General features: G+C 36.9%; 1 protein-coding gene across 8 annotated transcripts in view; it reads left to right on the top strand.

Moving 5' to 3' along the window:
• Positions 1–25,631, top strand: part of SPHKAP (SPHK1 interactor, AKAP domain containing) — a 154,411-nt gene that overhangs the window by 18,102 nt on the left and 110,678 nt on the right. For 5 of the 8 annotated variants that reach the window (XM_070269437.1, XM_070269436.1, XM_001494233.6 and 2 more), the window contains 2 exons: positions 5,422–5,500; positions 18,771–18,876. In XM_070269437.1, the coding sequence (XP_070125538.1) occupies positions 5,422–5,500; positions 18,771–18,876 (185 nt within the window). The remainder of the gene's footprint in view (positions 1–5,421; positions 5,501–18,770; positions 18,877–25,631) is intronic. The other 3 variants (XM_070269438.1, XM_023642484.2, XM_070269440.1) reach the window with 1 other exon arrangement.

Below are 25,631 nucleotides of genomic sequence, written 5' to 3'. Positions count from 1 at the left end.
AAACGGACTGGGCAAAGGCAGCTTTAAGAACTAAATAAGAAAACCATGTCAGTGAAACTTCAATAATCGAGATGAACTTGGATGAAAAAAATACAGTTGAACACTTTGATAATGCCAAATGGTACCCAGGAAGTGCACTTGTAATGCAGAACATAACTTGCACAAAAAGGAGAAATGTTGTTATACCATTTAAAAAAATATCTTTTTCAGGTAGGTTAAACAGTAACCTTTGTAAATGGATAATTGGCTTAAAAATAGTTTAACTATAAATTGTACAAAGATTTAATTTAACGAGCAATATCAATTATTCCAGTTTCTGAAGTGCTGCCCAAAGTAAAACTTTATTATCTTTAACCAAAATTTTCTCGTTAAATGTAAAATCATAGATGAATACTATAAAATCTCCCTAATAGCCCTTGCACATTGAGAATGTTTTACACATTGCTTCAGCTCACATACTTTTCTTCCTGAAGTGGAAAATAGAGATATGTTTTTCTCTTGAAAGCTCAATGTCTCTAAGCATTATAGCTTCGGACTTAATATGATGATCTGAATTTTGTCTTATTATTAATTCATTCATTCACTTTTTTTTCGTTGGGTGAACTCATGAGAAAAGAGAAAGTAGGTGTTTGAGTCTTTCTTCCATTGTTGCATCTCATTCTAAAACCTGATCGTTTTTGAGTTGATTTTTTTTTAAATTGAACTGGAGTGAAAAGTCATAGAAAAATTGATCATTCTACCTGTCTCTCTAACATATTGGATTGTGCTACTCAACTTCCATTAGGGTAAAAACACTTTGTGGGGAAATCAATTTAGCCCTGGCAGGAGGCAGCATACATTCTAGCTGAATTCTCTATGTGAGTCACTTACCTAAGCATTTTCTGCAGAATGAAATCTACAAACACAGTGACGAAGTATTGTTACAATGAATTTATAGCACAAAAATTTAAGATTTAATAAAATGATCAATAAATTCGCATATTGTGCTTTCTCTGCCTGGGCATTTATAGAGAGAAACTTCCTCTAAAGTATGCCTGCTTTCCAACAAAGAGATTGCGTGCTATATGTCTATGTATGAGGACCATATTTTCCAAATTAAGAATCAAGGTACCTACTCTACTAAGTCTGTGTTTTTGAAGTACAGTTCAGCAAATGATTTGAAATCAAGTCCATCTTGAAAAATGTAGGTCCTTTTAGCTATTCATTAAACTTCATAAACAAATGAAGATGGTCTTATTTAACTTCTAAGGGGTGACAGATAATAATTATTAGTACCATTGTTGTTATTGTTTTTGCTACAGCTTGTTGCTATTGCGTGAGATATCTGAGTAACTAGATATCTTTAAGTCACTTGCTTAGCTACTTCCTTCCCCATCAAATGGTTTCTAATTCTTTTTGAAAAGCTTTTCAGGAGACAGGTCAGTTCTTCCTAATTTGGCCTTCTCCTCTGCTCACAAACGTTATTAGATCTCCCCTGTCCTACCCACATTTTTCTCAACCTGGAAACCCACATAACATTTTCGTCTCTCTCTGTGCCCTTCCAAACACCATCAGAAACTTTTAAAAGTCTATGAGTTTTAGGGGCTGGCCCCGTGGCTGAGTGGTTAAGTTCGCACGCTCCGCTGCAGGCGGCCCAGTGTTTCGTTGGTTCGAATCCTGGGCGCGGACATGGCACTGCTCATCAAACCACGCTGAGGCAGCGTCCCACATGCCACAACTAGAAGGACCCACAACGAAGAATATACAACTATGTACCGGGGGCTTTGGGGAGAAAAAGGGAAAAAAAAATAAATAAATAAAATCTTTAAAAAAATAAATAAATAAATAAATAAAATAAAAAAATAAAGTCTATGAGTTTTAATTCCAGTAATATAAAAAAGTTATTCATCAATCCTCTTGCTGAAAATGACTAAAATTGCAAAACAACATTTTTAAATTTACTAAAAGAATTGAAGAGTTTCTAAGATAATAAGTAATTATTAGGTAGACATCAACAGACCATCAAAGATAAATAGAAGATCTCAAAAGCAGCCAGAAAAAACATACATTACCTTTAAAAACTAGCAACTAGATTGACAGCTGACAAAAGCAGCAATGGGATTCCAAAGATAGTTAAATGATATCTTCAATGTATGAAGAAGAATAGTTGTCAGTTTAAAACTCTATGCTGAGTGAAAATATCTTTCAAGAATAAATAAAGATATTTTCTTACAGGTAAAAACTGAGAGTGTTACTTCTCATCAAAGAAAATTATAGAGGATTTTAAATATATCAGCAGTTATATTAAAATTAAATAGATTGAATACTCCAAACAGGATGCGAAGATTATTGTTCAGATTTTCTTTTTAAAAAAAGAAGAGATATTTAAAATATAAAATACCAAGAAGGATAGAAAAAGATATTTGATGCACTAGCTTGCCAAAGAAAACTGTTGTAGCTTTATCCTAAATCAAACAAAATGAACTTTGGAACAGAATAGCATTGCCAGAGGTTAAGTGTGTCACTGCATAATGACAGAGGCTGAATAACCAGCAAGATATACCATTTTAAATTTCTATTCACAAAATAAAATAACCTCAAAATTAAAACAGAAAAATTGGGCAGATATATAAAAAGAAATTATCCAAAAATATCAACATGAACTTAGATCTGAATATCACAGCCAACTTAATACACATATGTAGAATACCACAGCCAAAAAACGTGCAGAATGTATACAACATTTACAGAATTTGACCATACACTGGATTACAAAGCAATTCTTAACAAGTACCAAAGATTAATGTTATACAGACCATGTTATCTGAGTAAAATGCAATTCAACTAGAACTCAATAATGAAAAGGTAAATTAAAATTTTTCATATAAAAAGAAATAAAATAAACAAAATTATAATGAAAATTAGAACATCATTTGAATTGAAGGATAATAAACATGCCACATTTCAAAACTTGTGGAATGCAGGTAAAGCCGTTATAAGAGAAAAATGTATAACCTTCAAGGCATACATTTAAAATGCATGGAAAGCCTAATGATGATATAAGCATCTATCTCCCGAGATTACAAAAACAAACAAAATAACCCCAAAGAAATTAAATAATGTTAAGACCAGAAATTAATACAATACAAACACAAACTATGAAGCATAGGCAAACCAAAGGATGGTTCTTTGAAAGGGCAAATCAAATTGGAAAATCCCTGCTACACTTAATTTAAAAGAGGAGAGGAGGTGAAGCACCAAAAACAATTGTAGGAATGAAAAAAAATGAACATCATTATGGACACTACAGACAAAATTATAATAATATTGTAAAACGTATGTCAACACACAAGTATACAATAGATTAAATGGGCAATTTTGAATAAAAATATAACAACAAGAAGAAATAGAAACCTTGAGAAATGTTAAAGATATTGACTCGATGGCCAAAATCGTTCCAACAGAAAACCTCCACTCTCAGATAACTTTGCTGGAAATTTCTGCCAAACATTTGATAACAGATCATTTCCATGGTGCAAAACTCCTCCAGCAAATAGAAAAAGAGGAATACCCTCAATTTATTTTATGAAACTGGCATAACATTGAAAGCAACCTGACAAGAGAAGAAAGGAAGTACAATTAATCTCATTCATGATCACAGAGGAAAAAGATTCCCAACCACAATATTAGCAAGCTAGGTCCCACAGTATACGAAAAGGATGGCACATTATTTTCAACTTGAGTTGATCTCAAGAATTCAAGACTGGTTTAACATTAGAAATCAATTATTGGGGCCAGCCCAGTGGCGCAGTGGTTAAGTTCACACATTCCTCATAGGCGGTCTGGGATTTGCTGGTATGGATCCCAGGTGCAGACCTAGCACCACTCGGCAAGCCATGCTGTGGCAGGCGTCCCACATGTAAAGTAGAGGAAGATGGGCACTGATGTTAGCTCAGGGCCAGTCTTCCTCAGCAAAAAAAGAGGAGGATTGGCAGCAGATGTTAGCTCCGGGCTAATCTTCCTCAAAAAGTAAAAAAGAAATCAATTATAATCCATCAAATTAACAACCTGAAGGAGAAAGACAATATGGTTATATCAATAAATGCAAAAAGGCATTTGATAAGATGCAACATCCTTTCAAGATTAATAGAATAAAAACACTAGAAAAATACAGAGAGATAGGAATACAGCAAACACGATACATAGTGGTGTAACTCTAAGGATTTTTGCATTACTCTGTTAATTTCAGTGAAGATCTTAGCCAATGCAGTAAGACAATAACAAGAAACAAAAGATAAAAGGTATGGAAAAGAAGAAACCAAAACTCTCAGCATTTGCAGTTTATTTGATCATGTACATAGGACATCCAAAAGAATTTGCAGATAAATTACTAGAATTAATAAATGAGTTTAGCATGTTTGCTGAATAGAAATCAAAGCACACACATAAACTACACTTCTTCATATGAGCCACAAACAAAAAGTGAATTAAAAAAAGAAATCATTTATATGCTATCAATAAATATGGATTTTCTAGGACTAAATTTAAAGAAAGCATGCAAGACCCTTAGTGAATGACATGGATTGGAGATCTTCTGATGTGACCCCAGATGGTCACTCATTCACACCTAGCGCTCCACCCCTACATCAGGTACCTCTTACTTCGACATCTTTGATAAAGCAGATATTCTGCTGCCTCAGTCCTTCTCTGGCATCTTCATCCTCACAGTAAAATTTTCTTGAATTCTAATGATGTACCAGGAACTAACAGCGATGGAGATACAAAGATAATTTCACTGACTCCTTCTTGTTTACCTTTTTCTCCTATATATATTGATATTATCGGTGTTTTCATAGTGACAGTGACTTTACAGCCTTTGGCATTTCAGGTAATACACCATCAATTGGCATTGTAAAAAGGACTAGAGCGTGCCTCCAGGTAAGCATTGTATAGAAACTTAATTACAAGGCATTCAAAGAAGCTGGAACAAATTTCCATAAAAATGTGTGGCCCCATTGTTCTCTTAATACTAAACTATTAAGCTTGAGAAGCACAAACTGTGCTCCTCACCTATAGATACCCATAAATCAGATTGGAAGACTCTGAAATTCTTCTCTGGAAGATATAAATTACCTTTTGATGCATCTAAGATGTGAAGCCCAATCTCAGACACAAATCCAGCATGTTACCCAAGACAGATGCTATCTGAAAATATGCATGTAATCTTTCAAGCCTTTTCTGAGCGTTTTTTTTTTAATTATTACAACCTCATTATCTAGCTACTTTTGTTCTCTTTAAAGATAGCCTGCTGTGTGTCTTTCTCCTTGAATGATACTAAAATTTCTGTTTCTTTTCTTTTCCCACCCTTCTCCTCTCCTGCTTCCTCTCCAAATCTGCTGGTGTTTGTAACTCCTTTATTGTGGGTGTGGTCCTCTCCATCAGCCATGTGGGTAGTTGAACCAAACTCACCTACCTGCCTCTCTGCTGCTTTGTCCACCAGGAGACACTCCCAGGAATCCAGGTTGGTTGTGGGGTGTGGGGTCCAGGGGATTATACAGCCAAGTCATAAACACCGCCTCCTCTTTCCTTCCAGCTTCCCACGGGCCCCCTGGGTTCCCAACCCTCAGATTTTGACCCTAATTTTGCAGGCTTCCTGGTTTATGCTTTCACTTCTGCCAAACTGCAGACTATGCTGTGCACCTTCGCTCTTTTTTTACAGTCAAATTTTACCCTTTCTGTGCCCCATCCTTTTGGGGTCCTCCTACCCTCTTCTAGTTTAAATGACTCTAAGGCGTTAGTAGGGATTCCAGCGCTGAGAATAGACAGGTGGCAGAAATTTTCAGTTAGGCAGAGCTTTCCTCATCCCTCAAACTACAAAAGGAAGATGTTTGTCTCCTAAATAGAAAAAACATCTTCGTGGAGCTCTCTTCATAGAGACCCAGGCCTGGCAGTGCATTTGGCAATGCTCCTCAATGACTCGAGTTCCCCTCTCCTGGCAACAGGAGTAGCCATCCAACCCGGTGTGGCAGCCAGAGACATCTCCTCTTGCTAACCCTCACCCCTTGTCTGCATTGCTCTTCTCTGGACCACAGGGTGGAAGCACGTGGTACTATGTGAAGACAGTAGGGGATCTAAGAAAGAGCACAGACTGGGGTCAGGTTCACCTAGGTTTGGATCCCATATTAAGCCACTTAATCACCTGTGTAACAAATTCCAAACCTTTGGGTCTCAATCTCCTTAGGAATATAATAGGTTAGTAGCTTCTCCCCTATTCTGATGCTATGAAGATTTGAAGTGACAAATGTGACAGTCCTGTGACAATGACTGGAGTAGGTTGGGTGCTCAATAAAGTGTATCCACTATTATTGACTGGGATTCTCTCCCTTCAATAACAACAAAGCTCGTAAAGCAAATAGCATTGGTCCCATTTAACAGATGAAGAAACTGAAGCTCAAGGAGATTAAGTAAATTTCCCAAGGTCAACTAGTAAAAGTGACAGTTGGGATCCAAATTCAAGTCTTCTGACTGCCGGCACATAGTAATATTTTCACATCATATGGCATAAGAAATTTTTAAATTTTGACATTCATATTAATTTCTAGTCTTTTCATATTGCATATTTGTTTAATGTGTGGATGTTCATTCTATTGGTTTCAAATATTGCGGTTATAATTTACAAGCGTTTTGTCTTAATAAAAAAACATGCAAGTTCCACTTATGGTTTATATAGGGTTGTAGACTGTCACAGACAAAAGCATGGAGTTAGAATTAAAAGATCATCTTTACTATATGGTGACAATTAAAGATAAATCACTACGATCGTTTAAGTCGTGCCATTTATTGACCCTACCACATATACTGAGCTCTGGCTAATTGGCAGGCATTTGACTAAGTATTTTGTGGAGTTCAATAATGAATCAGATGTTGTTTTTCACCTCAAGAACTAAAAAACAAATTTGGAAATAAAATTTGGCAATTTTAATTCAACCCCAGCCAGACTGTAAAAACCCTCTTCATTCGATATAAAATACAAATGTGACTTAAAATGGGAATTGATACATCTTAACATTGATAATCTTAAATAGGTAAAGATATATTTACTGGCTTGTGATTTCTACCAATATTGTCTCCAAAAGGAAAGTAAGTCCAATTCTTTGCTAGTTTTGTAAGTAGCTTGCTGGATAGCTTATGAGACCTTCTGCTGTGACAGCAGCAAACATCTCCCCAAACCCTAATAAAATTATGTATTGAAGTGCTTTATTTCAAAATGCAAAGCAAATTAAAAAAATAAATAAATCTAAGATTAAATGTAATTCATGGCATAGTTATGCTATTCTAAAAATCTGAGGGAAGAAAATTGGAGGCGAAAAATATATCAGGGGCATTTGTTTTCTAGAGGTTGCATAATCAAATATTTTTCAGGCCAATACTTGTAATGAAAATTAGTACAACAGGCTCAGAGCGCCTGCTAAATTTAAAAGGGTCCCAAGTTCACTAGCTACTCGAAGTGTAGCCTGATTTACCAATGTTTCAAGAGAAGACAAAAACTTAGACGGTGCATTCTTTCAGTTTTTCAGTGATGACAACTAACTTAAAATATTGTAATACTCTGCAGGTCAATATGGTTCCCAGCTTGTGAGTTCTGTTTGTACTCTCATTGCTAAATGTTTTTGATGTAAAAGCATCTCATTTTAAATTTATTCTATTTCTATTTCTAAGTTTTTGACATTTAACAAGCTGCACTTTTTAAGGTCATAAAATGAAAATGCATTCATGACTAGGAAATTAATTTAATTGAACTATGTGGAAATAATCTATAATTGTAATAATACAAACTCCAGGTACACTTAGAAGAGGAAGTCATTAAATTCTAATATGCTTGCCAAAATGTCTGAGAGAGGAACAACCTGGTCAAGGTTATCCCCTCTGCCCTTTTTGAAGGAATACTTTTCAACTTCATTCCAACACACTGAGTATTGCTGCAGTTCTTCTTAAAAAGCTCCCTACAGGGTTTGGATACTTAAAAAATAACCTAATACACCCAATAAAGAAAGAGCTCAATAAAATTCTTGAGACCCTTAAGTAGTTTAGGAAAAATGAAGCCATCAGCATTGGTCATCCTTACCCATCAGGAGAGCAGGAGCTGCTCCTTTCAAACGGGTCTGTCTTTATGATGTGTTGATGTTGTCTTAAACTGTGCCAGTAGCTCCATCCAGCAGGTTCCACGAGCTTCTGCTCTTGATCTAAGTCAAATCTGACTATCCAGAATTAGTAAAGCACTCCGTAGGACCGTCCAAGTTCAATTTCATTTTGCCAGTTATCCACAAAGGCAGCTATGAAATAATTCGACAGCCTCGTCCTCCAGAGATATAAGGGAAGCAAGATGTAGGCTCACGGACAGTTCTCTGTGATGAAGGATACTTCTCTGGCCGGAGTAAAGCTTTGCCGTGGGAAGTTACGCGGTTTAAGACAACCTTGGCTGATTTTGTTGGTTTTATCACTTTTACCCATCACATCAGTTTTATTGTAGCGGGCGGATTGTCTGTTACCTTTGGTGGGACCCATGAACTCATCACTAAAGGGGTAACCTAGTTAGGATGGCAAATTTCATTTGATTTTGAAGGATAAAGTTATTCAATAATCAGAGAAATTCCTTACGACTGTCATTATAAGACAGAATCTTGCATTTACAAATCTTTTCACAAGCACTAGATTTCCAACACAGATCACACATTTTTAAATAAAGATCTTTTTTGAGTCACAAAAAAATACGTGCTCAGTGTGGAAAACTTAGAAAATACGGAAAGGAACAAGAAAGAAACTGTCAGGCCAGCCCAGTGGCGCAGCGGTTAAAAGTTCGCATGTTCCACTCCCGCAGCCCAGGTTTCGCCGGTTGGGATCCCGGGTGCGGCCATGGCACCGCTTGGCAAGCCATGCTGTGGCACTCGTCCCATGTATAAAGTAGAGGAAGATGGGCACAGGTGTTAGCTCAGGGCCAGTCTTCCTCAGCAAAAAGAGGAGGATTGGCAGCAGATGTTAGCTCCGGGCTGAGCTTCCTCAAAAAAAAAAAAAAAATGATTAAAAATAAAAAAAAGCTTTTAAAAGGAAAGACAATGTCACAAGTAACCCCATTACCCAAAGATAGCTGCTGCTAACAGTTTCATACATTTCTATGCACGTGTAGAAAGTATGTATATATTTATGTTTTAATTAATTCATTGATTCAATAAACATTTACTGAGCTCCTACTATATGGCAGGCATTATTCTGAGTTGGGAATGTATCGTGAAAGACCAGGAAAGACTCCTACATTTATGGGGTTTAAAACCTGCGGGGGGAGAATGGTACAAGGAGGAGAGGCATGTAATAAACAATAAACATAGTAAATAAATACATTCTATGGAATGTTAGAAGATAATAGCGACACTGAAAAAAATAGAGCAGGAGAGGAGAGACTGGGAAGCCAGGGACGAGGAGGCCTGGGTGGCAGTAGTAAAAAGGGTTGACAGGGGTCACTGCATTGAGAAGGGGCATTTGAGAAAGATCTGAAGGAAGGGATGAAGTGAGGTAAGCAGGTCTCTCAAAGAACGTGCCAAGCAGAGGGAACAGCTGGGGAAGGCCCTAAGTCAGCAGTGTGCCTGTGCTGTTCTAGAAAGAGCCAGAAGGCAAGTGCAGCCGGAGTGGAGGGAGCGAGGGAGAGTGTCGGAGGAGACGAGGTCCCATAGGTAACAGGGATTCCGGGCAGGAAGGGCCTTGCAGTCCATGGCCACGACTTACAATTTTCCTCGAAGCAAAATACAGAGTTACTGCAAGGTTTTAAGCCTAGAAAAGATCTGATCAATCTTGTATTTTAAAAGGATGCCACCTATGTCAGTAGCATACAGTAAAACATTTTGTATTCAACTGTGTTCATTTAACAGGGGGACATTTTCCCATGTCATTTTTTGGGGGGAGAAGGGGGCATCATCTTGCTGCCTGCATACTAACTACATTAATGTACCTAGTGATGAATATATTATTTATTTTCCATTTTTTCTATTAATAATATTGTGTTGAATATCTCAGTACGTACTTTACCTTGCTGTCTGTTCTCTAGAAGCAATTCTTATAAAGGGCATTACTGACCGACAGGCATGCCTGAATAAGTCTTAAAAAGCATGTCCAGGTTATTTTTCATAAAAGACATATACATTTGCACCCCCAGAAGTGACATGTAAAATATCACACATTATTTTAATCAATAGAATGATATACCAGCTTTCCTAATTTGAGAATGCAACAAAATTCATTCACTTATTTATCAACAAAGATTTCTTAAAAACTACACGACAATCATTAGACACATCAGAATGAGACATGTTTATATTCTTCACACACACTTACATTTTCTCATCTTTCCTCTTTTACTCCCCTTCATGTCATTACACCATTTTCATAGAGCTTATTTGAATTTAAATGTAAATGGCCAACAGGCATGTTCTAAGTCAGGCTCCCACCTGTCCAGTTCTTTAAGTTGGTTCCATGATGTGATGTTTCTGATAACTGAAGCAGGGGATCCATGGAAGCCTAACTCTCAGCATCTCTGGAAGAAATGGTTGTCCAAGAAAATTAAGAAGGCAAACAGAAACACAGAGGAAAAATATATAGAACACCTTAGAAAAGTCATTCTTGTACATGTATTAAAGTGATTTTCGTAAACTTTTTCCCATTAATGTAGCATTTTAGCAATACAACTACTTTCTTCTAGAAACACTTTCAATTCAGATTTTCACCAATGTCAAATTAGTCTTCTGGAAGCTTCCAGGCTTTGCTTCAATTATGTAGATATTTTGTCAAAGATATAGATATAAAACTGTGTGCCAGAACAGGCTGAACCTTTGTACAGTTTTAGACTAATTGAATGAAGTCTATGTTTTCTTGGATTTAAAAAAAGTCTTAATTAGTCCTCATTTTATAACCTCATGATAATAGTCAAGAGTCAGCCTAAGTATGGAAATCTTTACTGTATATATTTTAGAAACCCAGGCCTGAGAACAGAAAAGAGAAATGTCACTATAGCAAGTGTTTATGCATTTATTCAAAAGGTCTGCATATATTATGTTTAATTTAATATCAAAATGTCCTGAAAACCTAATAAGCCGACTCTTAAGAATAAATACATTTTCAGGGCTTAATGTGGTATCATTTCTCAACTTAATATTGAATTCTTCCCCTACGCCAGTGCTATGCTCCTGCTTTACAAGAATAACCCCATTTAACCAGCAGAACAGTTCCATGACAAAGCTTCTATTACCATCTGCATTTTACACAGGAGGAAACTAAGGTTTAGACAGGTTTGAGTAATGTGTCCATTTCCATCCAGCTTGTAACTGATAGAGTAAAACTTGAGCCTAGGGTTCCCAAAGGCCAAAACACTGGGGTTTGGCTACATTAGAGCTCACTTAGATGTCATGGTCATACCAACAAAGGATTAGAAGGAATATTCGTGGTCACAGTGGAAAAGAAAATATAGCATGAAGAGAAGCAGGTCAAATCTCAGATCAGTTATTTATCAGGGATACTAACCTCTAATCCTTGATTTCTCATCTATAAAAGGAAGGTAATTAAATGTCAATGTAAAATGCTTCATAGAACCCTAAGCACCACTATGCATTAAATGATGGTAATCTCTTTAGAGGTAATATACAGAAAGAAGACTGTGTAACAGAGGGAGGCATTCGCCTAGGTGGTTTGGTGGAAGAACAGAAACAGGTGGGAGCTGAGGTGGTTACTGTAACTTATATTCTGAATGTTTCTGAACTAAAGTCTGGATGCAGCAAAATGCAGTGACATTCACAATGTATTTTGACCATCCAAACAAATATACACCTGGAACTTTTTTAGAGATAAAGAACTTAGGGTTAAATATTTCAACAGTAAGCATCTAATGGCCTTCCTGAATAAATACATATTCATGCAACACTAACTTAGCAACAGATGTATGTACTTTTTGCCTGACATTAAAATAATATTTTTGCACACACCATTGGTAGGGCATATGTTTTCAAAAATTTCTCCATAGCTCTCATTAACAAAAGGAAAAAGAAAAAAGCTAAACTATCATGCTCTCTTGCTCAATCCTCCTTTCTGAACAAGGGATTATAGTTTCAAAATTATTTCTTGGTGTCTTGGTGAAGCCTGAGACTGTGAAATAGCTTTTTAAGGTCCAAAGCTAATAAACCCTACAACAGTTGTTACATTCATGAGGACATTATTTGCTGTTATCTATTTACTTAAAGATAACATATGATTTGCAAAGCACAGCATCTGACACAGAAGATTGTTCAAAAATTTTTACTTTATCACCTATGTATATACAATCCCCAATAACACTATTCTACAGTACGACCCTTTTCCTATATTAAGAAATTTACTGTTTGCCTTTTCTATCGTAATCTAGTTATTTTGCATAACATCTGGTTATGAAGAGGTTTGTTTCACTGGACATATCTGATAGATTTGAAAATCTATCAAATCTGAATGAGTGAAAAAGTCTTCGTTGAACAGTATTCAATATACTTTTTCAGGATAAAAGATTTCAGTGCAACTAGTCCTGAAAATAGGGAAATTAGCAGCCATTGGTGTGTACAAATTTCCTCCCAAATGAAGTAACAATGCTATAATCATGTCTTTTTGTGTGTCTTTTCTTAAAACAACCAAAATTGAATTAGAGTATAGCTAATTCGAGGCCATTCTTTCTGCTAAGAATGAGCCACTTGTTTGATGATTAATCATGAATGACCTGTTTATATTCTCTTCATTGTCATTTAATAATACCTCACAAAAAGTGCACAGAGTTGGATTTACAACAACGTTTTCACTGATCTCAGGACAAAAATGATAGTGAAGTTTGTCAATTACCTTTTCTCAAAAGTAAATATCCTTCATCCTTAGATAATATATCATAGTTTATTACATTATTGCAATGTCCTTTCTTCGATCATGAGAGCAGATGTAATAAGGGGTTTTTTTTAAACGTCCTTATTTGGGAAAGCAAAGGTTTCCACTTTATAATATTGTTGTTGTTAGTGTTATTTTACTGGTCCAGGAGATCAAAAAGTCTGGAATTCACTATTCTGTTCCTCCATTCATATTAAACATTCCATTGTATACATAAACCACAATTTCTTTATCTATTCATCCATCCATTGACACTTTGGTTGTTTCCATGTCTTGGCTATTGTAAACAATGCTGCAATGAACATGTGAGGTGCATATTTCTTTCCAAATTAGTGTTTTCATTTTCTTTGGATAAATACCTAGAAGTGGAATTGCTGGATCATATGTTAGTTCTATTTTTCATTCTTTTTGAGGAAGCTCCACATTGTTTTCCATAGTGGCTGCACCAATTTACATTCTCGCCAACAGTGCACAAGGGTTCCCTTTTCTCCGCATCCTCGACAACACTTGTTATTTGTTGTCTTTTTAACAATACTTATTCTGACAGGTGTGAAGTTATATCACATTGTGGTTTTGATTTGCATTTCCCTGATGATTAATGATGTGGAGTATCTTTGTATGTACCTGTTGGCCATCTGTGTACTCAGATTTTCTGCTTATTTTTTATTCAGATTGTTTGGGTTTTTTGCTATTGAGTTGTATGAGTTCTTTACATATTTTGGATATTAGCCCCTCCTCAGATATATGATTTGAAAATATTTTCTTGCATACTATAGGTTGCCTTTTCATTTTGTTGATGATTTCCTTTGCTGTACAGAAGCTTTTCAGTCTAATGTAGTCCCACTTGTTTATTTTTGCTTTTGATGTCAGATTCAAAAAATAATTGTCAAGACCTGGGTCAAGGAGCTTACCACCTATGTTTTCTTCTAGAAGTTTTATGGTTTCAGGTCTTACATTCAAGTCTTTAATCCATTCTGAGTTAATTTTTGTGTATGGTATAAGATAGAGGTTCAGTTTCATTCTTTTGCGTGTGGCTGTCCAATTATCCCAACACCATTTATAGAAGAGACTGTCCTTTCCTGTTGTATATTCTTGGCTCCCTCTTTGTAAATTAATTGACCATATATGAGCAGGTTTACTTCTGGGATCTCTATTCAGTTCCATCAATCTATGTGTCTGTTTTTATACCAATACCACACTGTTCAATTACCATAGCTTTGTACTATAGTTTGAGATCAGGGAGCATGATGCCTCCGGCTTTGCTCCTCCTCAAGATTGCTTTGGCTATTTGGGCTCTTTTATGGTTCCAAAAGCAAATCTGTTTTTGAAAGCCTCACCTAAACCCCTGAGCTTCATGTAACAAATTAATCTTTTGGCTGAGAGTAAACTAAGAACATTCACTTTTCAAACTTTCATTTTGAACCCTGTGAAGGTGTATTTTAAAGTCTTCTAAGTTCTTGCCTGTGGTATGTCATTAAATTGATTTTAGGGAAGCAACTCAATTCCTTATTCAAGATCTCTTGTGATAGATGTGGGTGCTTACTATTTTTTTCCAGTGTTGAGATTAAAAGATTTAGTACAAAGCTCCAGAGTAGATATCCTTAATAGCACGGAGACAATCAAACCAATGGTAATTACTACATTTTACTGAAAGCCTTCTTTAAGTGGGGAGAAGTTAAGAGAAAATCTTATCTTTTAGAATCTGTTAAAGTTATTTAACTTTACACTGTGTTTACTTGACTTTCTAACAATTGCAATAGGATCCCTTTTCATTAGAACTCTTCTGGGAAATTCTTTAAATAATCTCATCAGATGTGGCTTATCTTACCATCTGTAATCACTGCAAAAAATTGAGCATTGAATTTAAACACTTTTTGCTGCATAATCTTTTGAGGTCAAGCAGGATGCTCAGAAAGATAAGAACAAACAACATTAGTAGATACTAAACGAGCATCCATCCCTTCCTGGCCCTGCCCTGTGTCCTAAAGGGTCCCTGCTCTTTCAGTTCTTACAACCTAAAGGGGCAGACAAATGTTACCAAATTGCACACCATTTTGACAAGTGCTGTAACAGAACATGGTTCAGTGTGTTGTTGGAACACACAAGAAGAGCATCTATCTCAATTCCTGGGTTGCAGTGAGGATGGGAACATGGGAGTGAGGGAGAGATGAGAGGTGAGTGCATTTGTGTGTGCATGGGGCATTGGAGGCACATTGGAGAGGAGTAGTGGCCTTCTTGGCAAAGAGAAGGGAGGAGGCCAGGGCAAGAGGTGATTTATAATTGGAGACCCAAAGGATAGAGTAGGAATTATCCAGGAGGAAGCAGGGGGACTGGGAAGGGTGTTCCTAAAAGAAGTAACGTGATGAGCAAAAGCACAAGGGCAAATGAGAACCTGTATTTAATTTAGTATGTCAGATAAGTGCTTCTCAAACTTTAATGGGAATATGAATCGCCTCAGTTTAATGTCAAAATGCAGATTCTGATTCAGTAGTTCTAGGGAGGGATCGGAGCTCCTAGGTATCTAACAAGCTCCCAGGTGATATCCATGCTTCTGGTTAACAGACCAAACTTTGAGTAGACAATCTGATTTCCAGGCATTGAACATTTCTGTCTCTCGGGAAATAGCTGAATATTCCTTAAGCCATTTTCACTACCAATGGTGACTTACTTATTCATACCACATGAATCATTAGTGATTGCAGGATGGAGGCAGCTCAGTACCTCATTCATATATGACTTTTTCTTTTATAAGGGAGCCTGCTTCTCTTCCCATAATGTTTTTAAAGTCAGTATTTCTAATTCTGCTTTTGCACCTTTTTTCTTACCTTGATCACCTCCTCATTGAAACACATTTAGCAATTTCAGCATGAAACCAGTCTGAAAGGATGTGCTTAATAAATATTGTCAACACTTGTCAAAATCAAAGGAAATGTCCCAGGGAAGAACTTGCAGCCTTACCCGTTAGAAGCAAGTTTTAAGGCTATACTGTAGCTTGACAGCAGTTCTTTCTATGTCAATTTGAACTCATTTTAATAAATGCATGAGTTTCATGTCGCTGCCATCTCTCCCTGATCCACAGCATCCAATGTTCTGCTTCTCTAGAACCAAGGACAGCATCTTTGCAAATACTCTGAAAATTCAATCTTCATCGCAAAGGCATGGGGACAGACTGGGCTGCGTTGTAATGTCACCTACTGGAAATTCACACCCGTGTCACGTGGTTCAAAAGATAAGCCTCTCTACACATGGTTTTGGTTATTGGGCATCATTAAGTTGATTTATAATGTGTTTCTGGAGACTAGAAGATGCATTCCCTTTGGATATTGGTGCAGTGGGGTTGCATCACACTTGCTATGGAGTAATGCGCTGATTTTAGTCCCACTATTTCACTCTACTACCTCATTTAGTACTCACAACAATAAAAATATATTTATACATTTTATTTAAAATTCTTTTTTAATTAATGCTATAAGGCTTAGCCTCAGAACAATGGAGTGAGCCCTGCAGGCAAGCAACACTTTTAAATTCCCTTCCTCATCTTTATTTCCAACTAGGATCTCACAATCATCTTAAAGGCAGAAGGGTTTTCATACCGAGATATACGTGGGTAGACTTGTTTCTTCCACTAGACTGGCTCAGCAGTTCTTAAGTTTCTCTGTGCACGGAAATTACTATGGCATCTTGTCTACTTGCAGTCATATACAATGTGCTGTATGGGAAAACAAGGAATTTCCATGGGTGATCTTTTACTTTTTTCTATGATCCCCTTGCTCCCTGATTTTGGATCTCACCAACTCTCCCCAAGTTAGACTTGATGGTCCTCTAGAGTGATCAGAGATTGTTGAAGCTCTGTTTCTGTTTTATGTCAGGTCTGTCTCAATCTTACTTCTCAGCCTGCCTACTTCCCGCTCTCAGGATCGCTGACTCCGTAAAGAGACATGAAAGATGTCCTAACACTGAACCTAAGTCCTGAGGTGGCCTGGATGGAAGTGATCCACTAGCTCACCAGAGCTGCCTAAGGCGCACAGTAGCAACGGTATATGTAGCTGTATACTGCACACAGAGCCTTAGTAGCTCCTAGAAGAATATACATGATTTCCTTGATTCATGGGCCAAAGTTAGCTTGATGTATGGTCTTATCTTCCCCATGTAAATGAGCTGGAATCTCACAATGATACCTGTTTGGCCTTTGGGTAAAAGCCAAACTGTCCTATGGCCAAGAAAGGAGTCAGGAAACATCAGCAGTTGAATTTGCGTTAGAGTCACATGTAAATGGCAGCGTAAAAAGTTATGGGCCCCATATTGTGGGAAACCAGTAATAATATGGCTTAAAACTCAGGCTTTCCATGATATTTTTAAGTGACTTCTAGAGGTAGGAAGGACCTCAGACCTTACTCCGAACATTCCTTTATAAATGAAGAGATTGACTCAGAAAAGGTAGACAGTAGAGTAGCCAGGGAGCTACAGCCACAATCTGGAGCCAAGTACCTTCTTCCTCCCTCCCTCCCTCCCCTCCTGCTTTCTTTCTTTCCTTTCTTCCATTACCTTTCCCCAGTTAAAGAAAGATAACATGAGTGTTATCCTTTCATTTAAATTTGGCTCATTCTAGTCTTCAAGGTGGCAAATACTCAGAAAATAATATATGAAAATTTAAAACAAAATAATTACTTGAATTATTCTTTGCATGTTTTACCCAAATCTATGATCTGTTACACAGCACCATTACCAGTCACTTAAAAAACTATCATTCACAGTAATTAATAATGGAAATGTTAATAGACTACATTCATGCACTTTTGACTTATGGCTAATTGCAACCTAGTGAAAATTGATTAATTTAGAACTTAAAATATGAGGGTTATATATTAATTAGTAATACATTGTTTATTTAACTGATCTTCTATTTAGCGCTTCATTTAAGAGAAAAATTCTATACGTTGGGTTGATAATTACATAAAGAATCATTAGGTTGTACTCCCAAAAATGTATTTTAATGAATTATACGTGTTCTACAGGATCAACAACAACGAAAATAAAGTCTAACCTTAAGAGAGAAGTACAGTTTTTAAATTCCAAATTTTCACATTTTCAGAAGAGAAATAGTTAGAAATCCTTCAGATTCAGAGGGTTTTTTGTTTTCAAATTAGGCTCAATTTAAAATCTCCAGTCATATCATGAAAAGCAGGTTTGATAATAATTTCAATTTTTATCATGTCTTGAGCATGTAGAAATAATTTTAAATCTTTTAAAATATTTATACAGCCCTGCGTATATTCAAGCCCACCAAGATTTGACAGAGATGGGGGGAAGGAATATCAGTCTAGAATTTTGGAAGCAGAGAAATGAGATACTGCCCCCAGCAACAGAGATGATAAGAGATGACCTGCATTTTCTAAAGCCCACGATCTTTTCATGGTACCATCTTGCCTCCTGATTAAAATGATGTTTTTCCCTCATTTAAAAAAAAATAGGATGAGTATTTTTTTATGTGTTGGTTTTGGCCAAGCAAAATTAAAGAGTGGCCATCAAGTAGCATTATTGGGTTTTTAAAACTGCTTGCTTAAGGAAAGATGTTAACAGAGCTCAAAGTCAGGCGGATGGATTGTGTCCATCTAAGCACTTTGGAAGTCGTTGGGTTGCGGTTTTATATTCACAATAGAATAGTTCACAGCGGTTCCACCAATTACAAAAACGAAGCCAACAAAGAAATGTCAATGTCAGCAGGAGGATTTGTTGCATTCAGTGCAATCTGAAAAGATGATTTTTGATAAAGCGCATTGTGCTTCTTCCTTCATGAATATGGAGATGACTCACTGGAATGTGTTCTCTTTTGTGTTTTGCGGCACACACAGCAACTTGGAGTCACCACTGATGTGTGAGGTTTCAGCACCGCAGCAGGGCAGTGCCAGCGGCGGCTCCGGAAGCAGCCTGGGTGGCTCCATCACAGCTTGTAAGAAGGTAACCTTGCCCCACACCACTCTCTTCTCACCCGTTGGCCCAAATGCTAGTTTAGTTTGGCTTTTCAAGCACTTTTTCTAAAGCAGAAACAACAACAAAAACAAGCAGCAGAATAGTCCACAATTTGCTTGCCCAGCTAACCCATGATGACATTAAAAACTGGAGTTCATGGGGGCCGCCTGGTGGCTTAGTGGTTAAGTTCGCATGCTCTGTTTTGGGCCTGGGGTCCGCAGGCCTGGATCCCAGGTGTGGACCTAGCACTGCTCCTCAAGCCATGCTGTGGTGGCATCCCACATACAAAATAGAGGAAGACTGGCACAGATGTAGCTCAGTGACAATCTTGCTCAAGCAAAAAGAGGAAGATTGGCAACAGATGTTAGCTCAGGGCCAATCTTCCTCACCAAAAAAAAAATTTTTTAAATGTAATTCATGGAAATGATCGGAAAACTCAAGCAGTTGAGAAAGGTACGACTTGAAAATTATAAGCATCTGGTGCCATTCCATCTCAAGTCCAACCTCTTCTCAGTACCTCTTCCTAAAATTAGCCGTGGGTAACAGCTGCCTGGATCTCCCTTCAGAAAAATATTCATGTTTTGAATGTCTCACCTTATTATATTAAGCTCCTAAGTCTGTACTGAAGAAAAATTCATGGCTGTTCTCATTTTGATATTTTCTTAAAGAGATAAATATGTTTGGCTTATTTATTGGGAAGAACAGAAGCGCATTTCCTAGAGTATAGACTTTAGAACCGATAAACAAATCTTACCTTCAGACACTTGCAGAAAGTTGTCATTTGAACAATATAAAATCATCTAATTTAACGACTTCATTTTTCCAGCCAATCCAGCTTAAGACCCAGAAACTTAAAGCAAAATACCCAATTCTCCACCTAATGCTTTTGTTACTATTTCTTGCTGAATTCCAGAGGAAAACGTGTTTCTTCTCATCCAAACTTAAAGGAAATTATACTGGATTATTTCACTTATTGTTAAAAAAAGACAATTATAAAAAATGCTTATAGATATAAATTAAGACAAATTCTGTTACTAAACATATTGTATATGTGTATATATATATATAACATGTATATGTACATGTGCATATATATTGATCTATTGATTACTGTGTCCAGTTAAGCAGCCTTATTTGTTCTCTGTTTGTGTGATTTCTGTATAGTTTTTAAGTACCAAAGAAATTGACAAATATTTGTATTAAAGAACATATATTGATTTTTAGAAAAGTAACATTAAACATAATTTTACAAAAGTATTTGATACATACATTCATAAATACATGAAGATACACGTGTCTAACTAAGGGCTCTTATTATCAAGTGGTACATAATCTATTATTCTTCCTCCTCTTATAAAATTCTTACAGAGAAGTCAGTGCTATAAATTCCAGTTTGTAGTGCAGGAAACTGAGGCATTATAATCCAAATTGATTTTGAGTTACTCATAAAAGAGCTAAAACTGCAGGTCTGCAGGCTCGAGACATGCTCTACGCAACTCTGTAACTCCAAATTATAAAGTCTTCAACAGATGCTATCCATTTCACAAGGATAATTTATTCTAATTTTTAGATAATTCTATTCATAATGATTAGATCCCATGTGGTATTTACAAGAAGGATTGAAGCCAGACTGCCTGAATTTGACAGCCAGTTCCATCGCTACGAGCTGTGTGGTCTCAAAAAAATTACTTTACCTCTTCAATGTCTCAGTTTGCTCATCTGAAAAAAGAAGGTGATAATATTACCTATTTCACACGGTTGAGGTGAGGATTCCTTGAGTTAATAGATGTGAAATGTTTAGAACAGTGCCTGGCATATCGTAAGCACTCAAAAGAAAGATTGCTCATCACGAATATTATTCTAAAGAATAATTTTATCAACAAGTATACAGTGCCAAAAAATAATTCGGTGTTGGCATTATCATGCTGAGAGAGTTAGTACTTTATGTTCTGTTATCTCAGCCACAGTTATTTCCCTGCAAAAGAGGTGGGCATGTTCATTTCTTTAAAAATCCTGTCTGGAAGCTACTGAACTAACAGAGCTGTTTGGGACTGGATGTCTACCCAAAATACTAAAGCTAAAACTCAATCATCTATTCTAAGTGACTTCATTTATCTATTTATCTATCTATCTATCTATATCTATTTATACACATATATCTATATATACATACATAGATATTTAAAGTTTAAATATAATCCCACTCATTCCACAATTATTTTTAGAACAACTATTAGTAGGCTGAGCCATATGAAACTGCCTTTTTTACAGATCAAAAATTATGTAATGTAGGCAATGTTATATTGTCCAACCTAGATACATTCAAATTCAAAATTCTGTTAGATCTTGGAGAGAGATACAAGGATAAATGGTTAAATAAAAGGATAAATGGCCCCCACTCTTGAAGAATTTTCAAACTAGTTTGGGAGGTAATACTGGTTTCTCATGTTAAAAGTCAGACAATCATTCATAAGTTAAATAATTATATAAGATAATGATATCTTAATATTTCAAGGTAGTATAAATTAGGTAAAAATTAAGTATTACGGGCGTTAATAGTTAAGAACAGAGAGACTCTGGACCTGCAATAGGCAACAACCTTCAGAAAGAGAAGTGGATCTCAATTTGGACTTTGAAATATGATCAAGATTTGAAGGAGTGGAGACAGCCCTATGGCTGAGTGGTTAAGTTTGCGTGCTCTGCTTTGGCGGCCCGGGGTTTCGCAGGTCCGGATCCTGGATGCGGATATACGCACCGCTCATCAAGCCATGTTGTGGCAGCAACCGACACAGAGGAACTAGAATGACCTACAACAAGTATATACAACTATGTACTGGGGCTTTGGGGAGAAGAAAAAAAAAGGCAGATTGACAACAGATATTAGCTCAGTGCCAATCTTCCAGAAAAAAAGAAAAAGAAAAGAAAATATTAAAAAAAAAAAAAAAAGATTTGAATGAGTGAAGAGAATGTCCAACCAAATTTAGAAAAGGCTGCTACAAATTAATGCAGGAGAAGTCAACACCTTTGTGTACTGCTAATATTTTTCCAATATTCATAGTGCATTCATTTCATTTCAGTCTCTTAAGCTTACATAATAATTGCATTTAAAGACAGTTTAGTAGCTATATATGCCACATGTCACAGATAATTTGTGGTTGTTTTCCTTCCCTTCAAAAGGGTAGCTTGCCAATGTTCTTTTCTTTGTATCTAGAACATAGGCCCTCAATAAAAAGACATTGAATACCGAATGATGCATGACTTGACTTTATCATTATATATTACTGCGAGCTGATGTAAGTGATTATTCATCAATTCTTTTAAAAAAATATTGTTAATCACAGATAGGAGAAGTGAGGATCTATATGCCCATAAATGAACGTACAATATACGTTCTGTACAAAAGAAGCAAAGACAGCTCTATCCTAGAAATAGCAAGGCTGTCCCGCTGCCTCACCGCTCTTCAGAGTCAATCAACCTTCAATAACAGCAACATGAATAATTGAAATCTATCGGTAATTCCCCAAACTCATTTCATGTAATAGCTTCATCTTCTTCCCCATCAAACCTTCTTGTCAGAACTGACACATTGCTAAATTAACTGGTGGAAGAAATAAAACAAGGCTCCAAAAGGTAATGCATTTGTTGGATAAGCAGCCTCTGAAAAATTACAAATTGACTTCATTTCCTTCACGTGCTTCGTAGTGAATCTCTAAGGTTTTCCAGAATCCTACCCAGATGCAATTGCTTTGGTTCCTCTTTGCTGTTGAGGAAATATGGCCCCTGGAGTCCACAGCTGTGCAAAAGCCTTAGCATCAGGAAAAAGACTTTGGTAGACTTATTTGAAGGAGGAACTCAATATATATGTTCGTTAGTGAGGGACTGCCTTTGCCTAGAGCTGAGATGACCATGCCACTCAGTGACAGTTTACACATGTTGTCTTGGAGTTTTGTTAATAGACCCTCTTTTGCTGTCAAAAGTGCTCTGGTATGCACAATAAGTTATATGGTTAGCTTAGCTCTAGCTTCAGAATTATCCTTTCTCTCCTTTCTCTCCTTTTTCTAAGTGTGAGGAAAGTTATCAGACAAATTCACAGTGAGGTGTTAGTGATTGCATAGCTTAATGTAGTTGTGACAAATAAAATCTGTTTTTCTTTAACTACCTCTGCTGGAGAACTGGTACTATGGCCCACCCTCCCCTGCTAACTGACATTGATCTTTGAGTCTATGAAATCTGAACATGACCTCAGAATTATGCTCATCATGAAGTTCCAAGCAGACACTATTGTTCCGTCCAAGTTGGAATGTAAACTCTCTGTCACCCTGATTTAACGAGCACGAAACCTGGGAGAAGTTTTAATGTATGCAATGTGATTCTCCAAAGTAATACATTTCAAATGATGGAATTTCAAAATACTGCTGGGAAAAAAATGAGAAAGAAAGAGTTGCTGGTGGAGAGTTGACACCCTTCGTGGTATCTCTTGAATTGTATCTCACAGGGACATTGCCTGATGGACCAGTCCTTCTTATAAGACAAATACAACCACATTGTTTGATGCATTATTAACATTAATACATTGTTAAACTGAATCATAGGGATTTTCCATAAAGTGAGCTAAATGATTATAAATGTTATTCTTTTATATCTGTTAATTACTAAGTGAAAAGTATTTATAATATCCTTACAATAAATCAGACTTTGTCATCTCTAAGGAGGCAGTGGATGTCATGTTACAAACTTGGACTTGGAATCCAAAGACATGAGTTAAATTCCAGGTTTCTCTCCTTGCTGTGTGATCTTAGGCCGGTGATACAACTTCTTGGACTCAGAAGTCTTAGGGTTGGCATGAGGTTTACATACAAAAATGTTTGTGTAAGCCCTTGGCACACATAACTGATGCTCAATAAATAGTAGTTGATGCCAAATAAGTGATCTTTACACAAGGGCAAGATTTATTTAGATCAAATTTAAAAAACTAATCTGAACAGAGCATGCAGCGTGCCCTCATTATGTTGAATGTCTGTTAGATTTTCCTCTGCTTTGAAAGCAGTATAATCAATGTCGTATTTCCACAATAATCAGACGTTTTCAATCCTTGCTTTACTTCATGAACTGAAGATTTGCTATTTGGGATATAGTGGAAGCAAGTCTCTGAATAGGATTCGTGTGAGGAGAGAATTGTTGGAGAAAAATCAACAGCCCAAATATCCTTCTCTTTTTATGTCATGTTAATTAAATCCGCCTTAAACTTGGACTTGTCAAAGGCAGCAGACAGAAAACACTCTAGGTTCCCAGAGGCAGAGTTTGATCTTAATATGACATGTGATCAGCTCTTTGAAGTTTTAAGAGCATCCTTTGCCATGACTGGCCTCTGTTAAACTGACTTAAATTTGCTTCTGGCAGTGGCACAGATACGTCTGAAGAAGGACAGAATGGATGTCCCTTGATGTTTCATGTTATTCTGTAAAATACACTTTCATCTAAGCTCACATATTTTTGATGACACATAATTAATGAAAACAATTCAATTAATATGTGCAGGCATGGGCATACAAATTTGGAGGCTTTTTCAAACATCTGATCCCTATCTGTAAAGAGATTTTTATTAGTCAGAATTGTATTCCTATTGGCCAAAAGTCCCAATAGTACTCCCAGGAAGCACATAAGGTAAATTAGCTATAATATTCTGTATCTGTAGAAGCTGTTTTCTTTTCCTATTTTTTGGTGAGGAAGATTATCACTGAGCTAACATCTGTGCCAATCTTCCTCTATTTTTTGTGTGGGATGCTGCCACAGCATGGCTCGATGAGCAGTGTGTAGATCTGTGCCCGGGATCCAAACTTGTGAACCCCTGGCTGCCAGAGCGGAACGCATGAACTTAACCACTACACCACCGGGCTGGCCTCTACAAGCTGTTTTCTTAAAGGAAGGAAGCACTTTTTTTAAAAATATAAATAATAAAATTAAAGGAAGCACTTTTTAAAAATATAAGTAAATAAAATTAAAAATGAAATCAGCATAATGGAGCATATTCACCTTTCTATGGAAACAAGACACCAGGCTTTCCCCCTGGAGTATAAACCTCTCGCAGCTCTATAAACACTCTCTTCTGATCAAGCAACCTGGCAATGGTCTTCAGGCCCAGCTCCTGATACCGGAGAGTGTCCTATCCAAATTTTGCCAAATGGCTAGGTGTCCTGTTTTATCTGCAAGAGTAATCAGGGGCATTGAAGAAACAGGGAGATTTTTAAGAAAAGAAATAGAGAATTGTCTTACTAAAATTATATTTGAAGAAAGCTAATCCAGTGTTTCTAAAGAGAATTCCTTAGAGCAAAGGCTGACTGGAATTTGGGAGGCCAGGAGGGTCATACTTGGTGCGGATGGGGAAGTGGAAAGGAGAGCTGGAACCTGTGTGGAGGCAGTGGAAGGAGAGAGACAGGAACACTGTGAAATGCGTGTGGAAGTCAAGACCAGTAGGACTCTACAGCAATGAGAGTTAAACAGAACCGTGAACTCTGGCTATTTAAGCCAAGATATCCACATATGGTGGTGATATTGAGTTCCTTGGGAAGAGGAGACAAGCCAGGGAAAGGAGTTCATGAGTTCAGATTCTGCCCAATTGCGTCTAAGAAGCCAGCCACAAAATTCCCTCTGGGGGCCATTTCCCTGACTGCCTGAGGAAACTTCATAAGCCCTCAGCCACATTGACATCTAGGAGGCCATTGCCACACCGAGGCCAGAATGCA

This window comes from Equus caballus, chromosome 6 (genome assembly GCF_041296265.1).
Source record: "Equus caballus isolate H_3958 breed thoroughbred chromosome 6, TB-T2T, whole genome shotgun sequence".
Classification (NCBI taxonomy): domain Eukaryota; kingdom Metazoa; phylum Chordata; class Mammalia; order Perissodactyla; family Equidae; genus Equus; species Equus caballus.
This window is presented reverse-complemented; position numbering and strand designations above follow the sequence as displayed.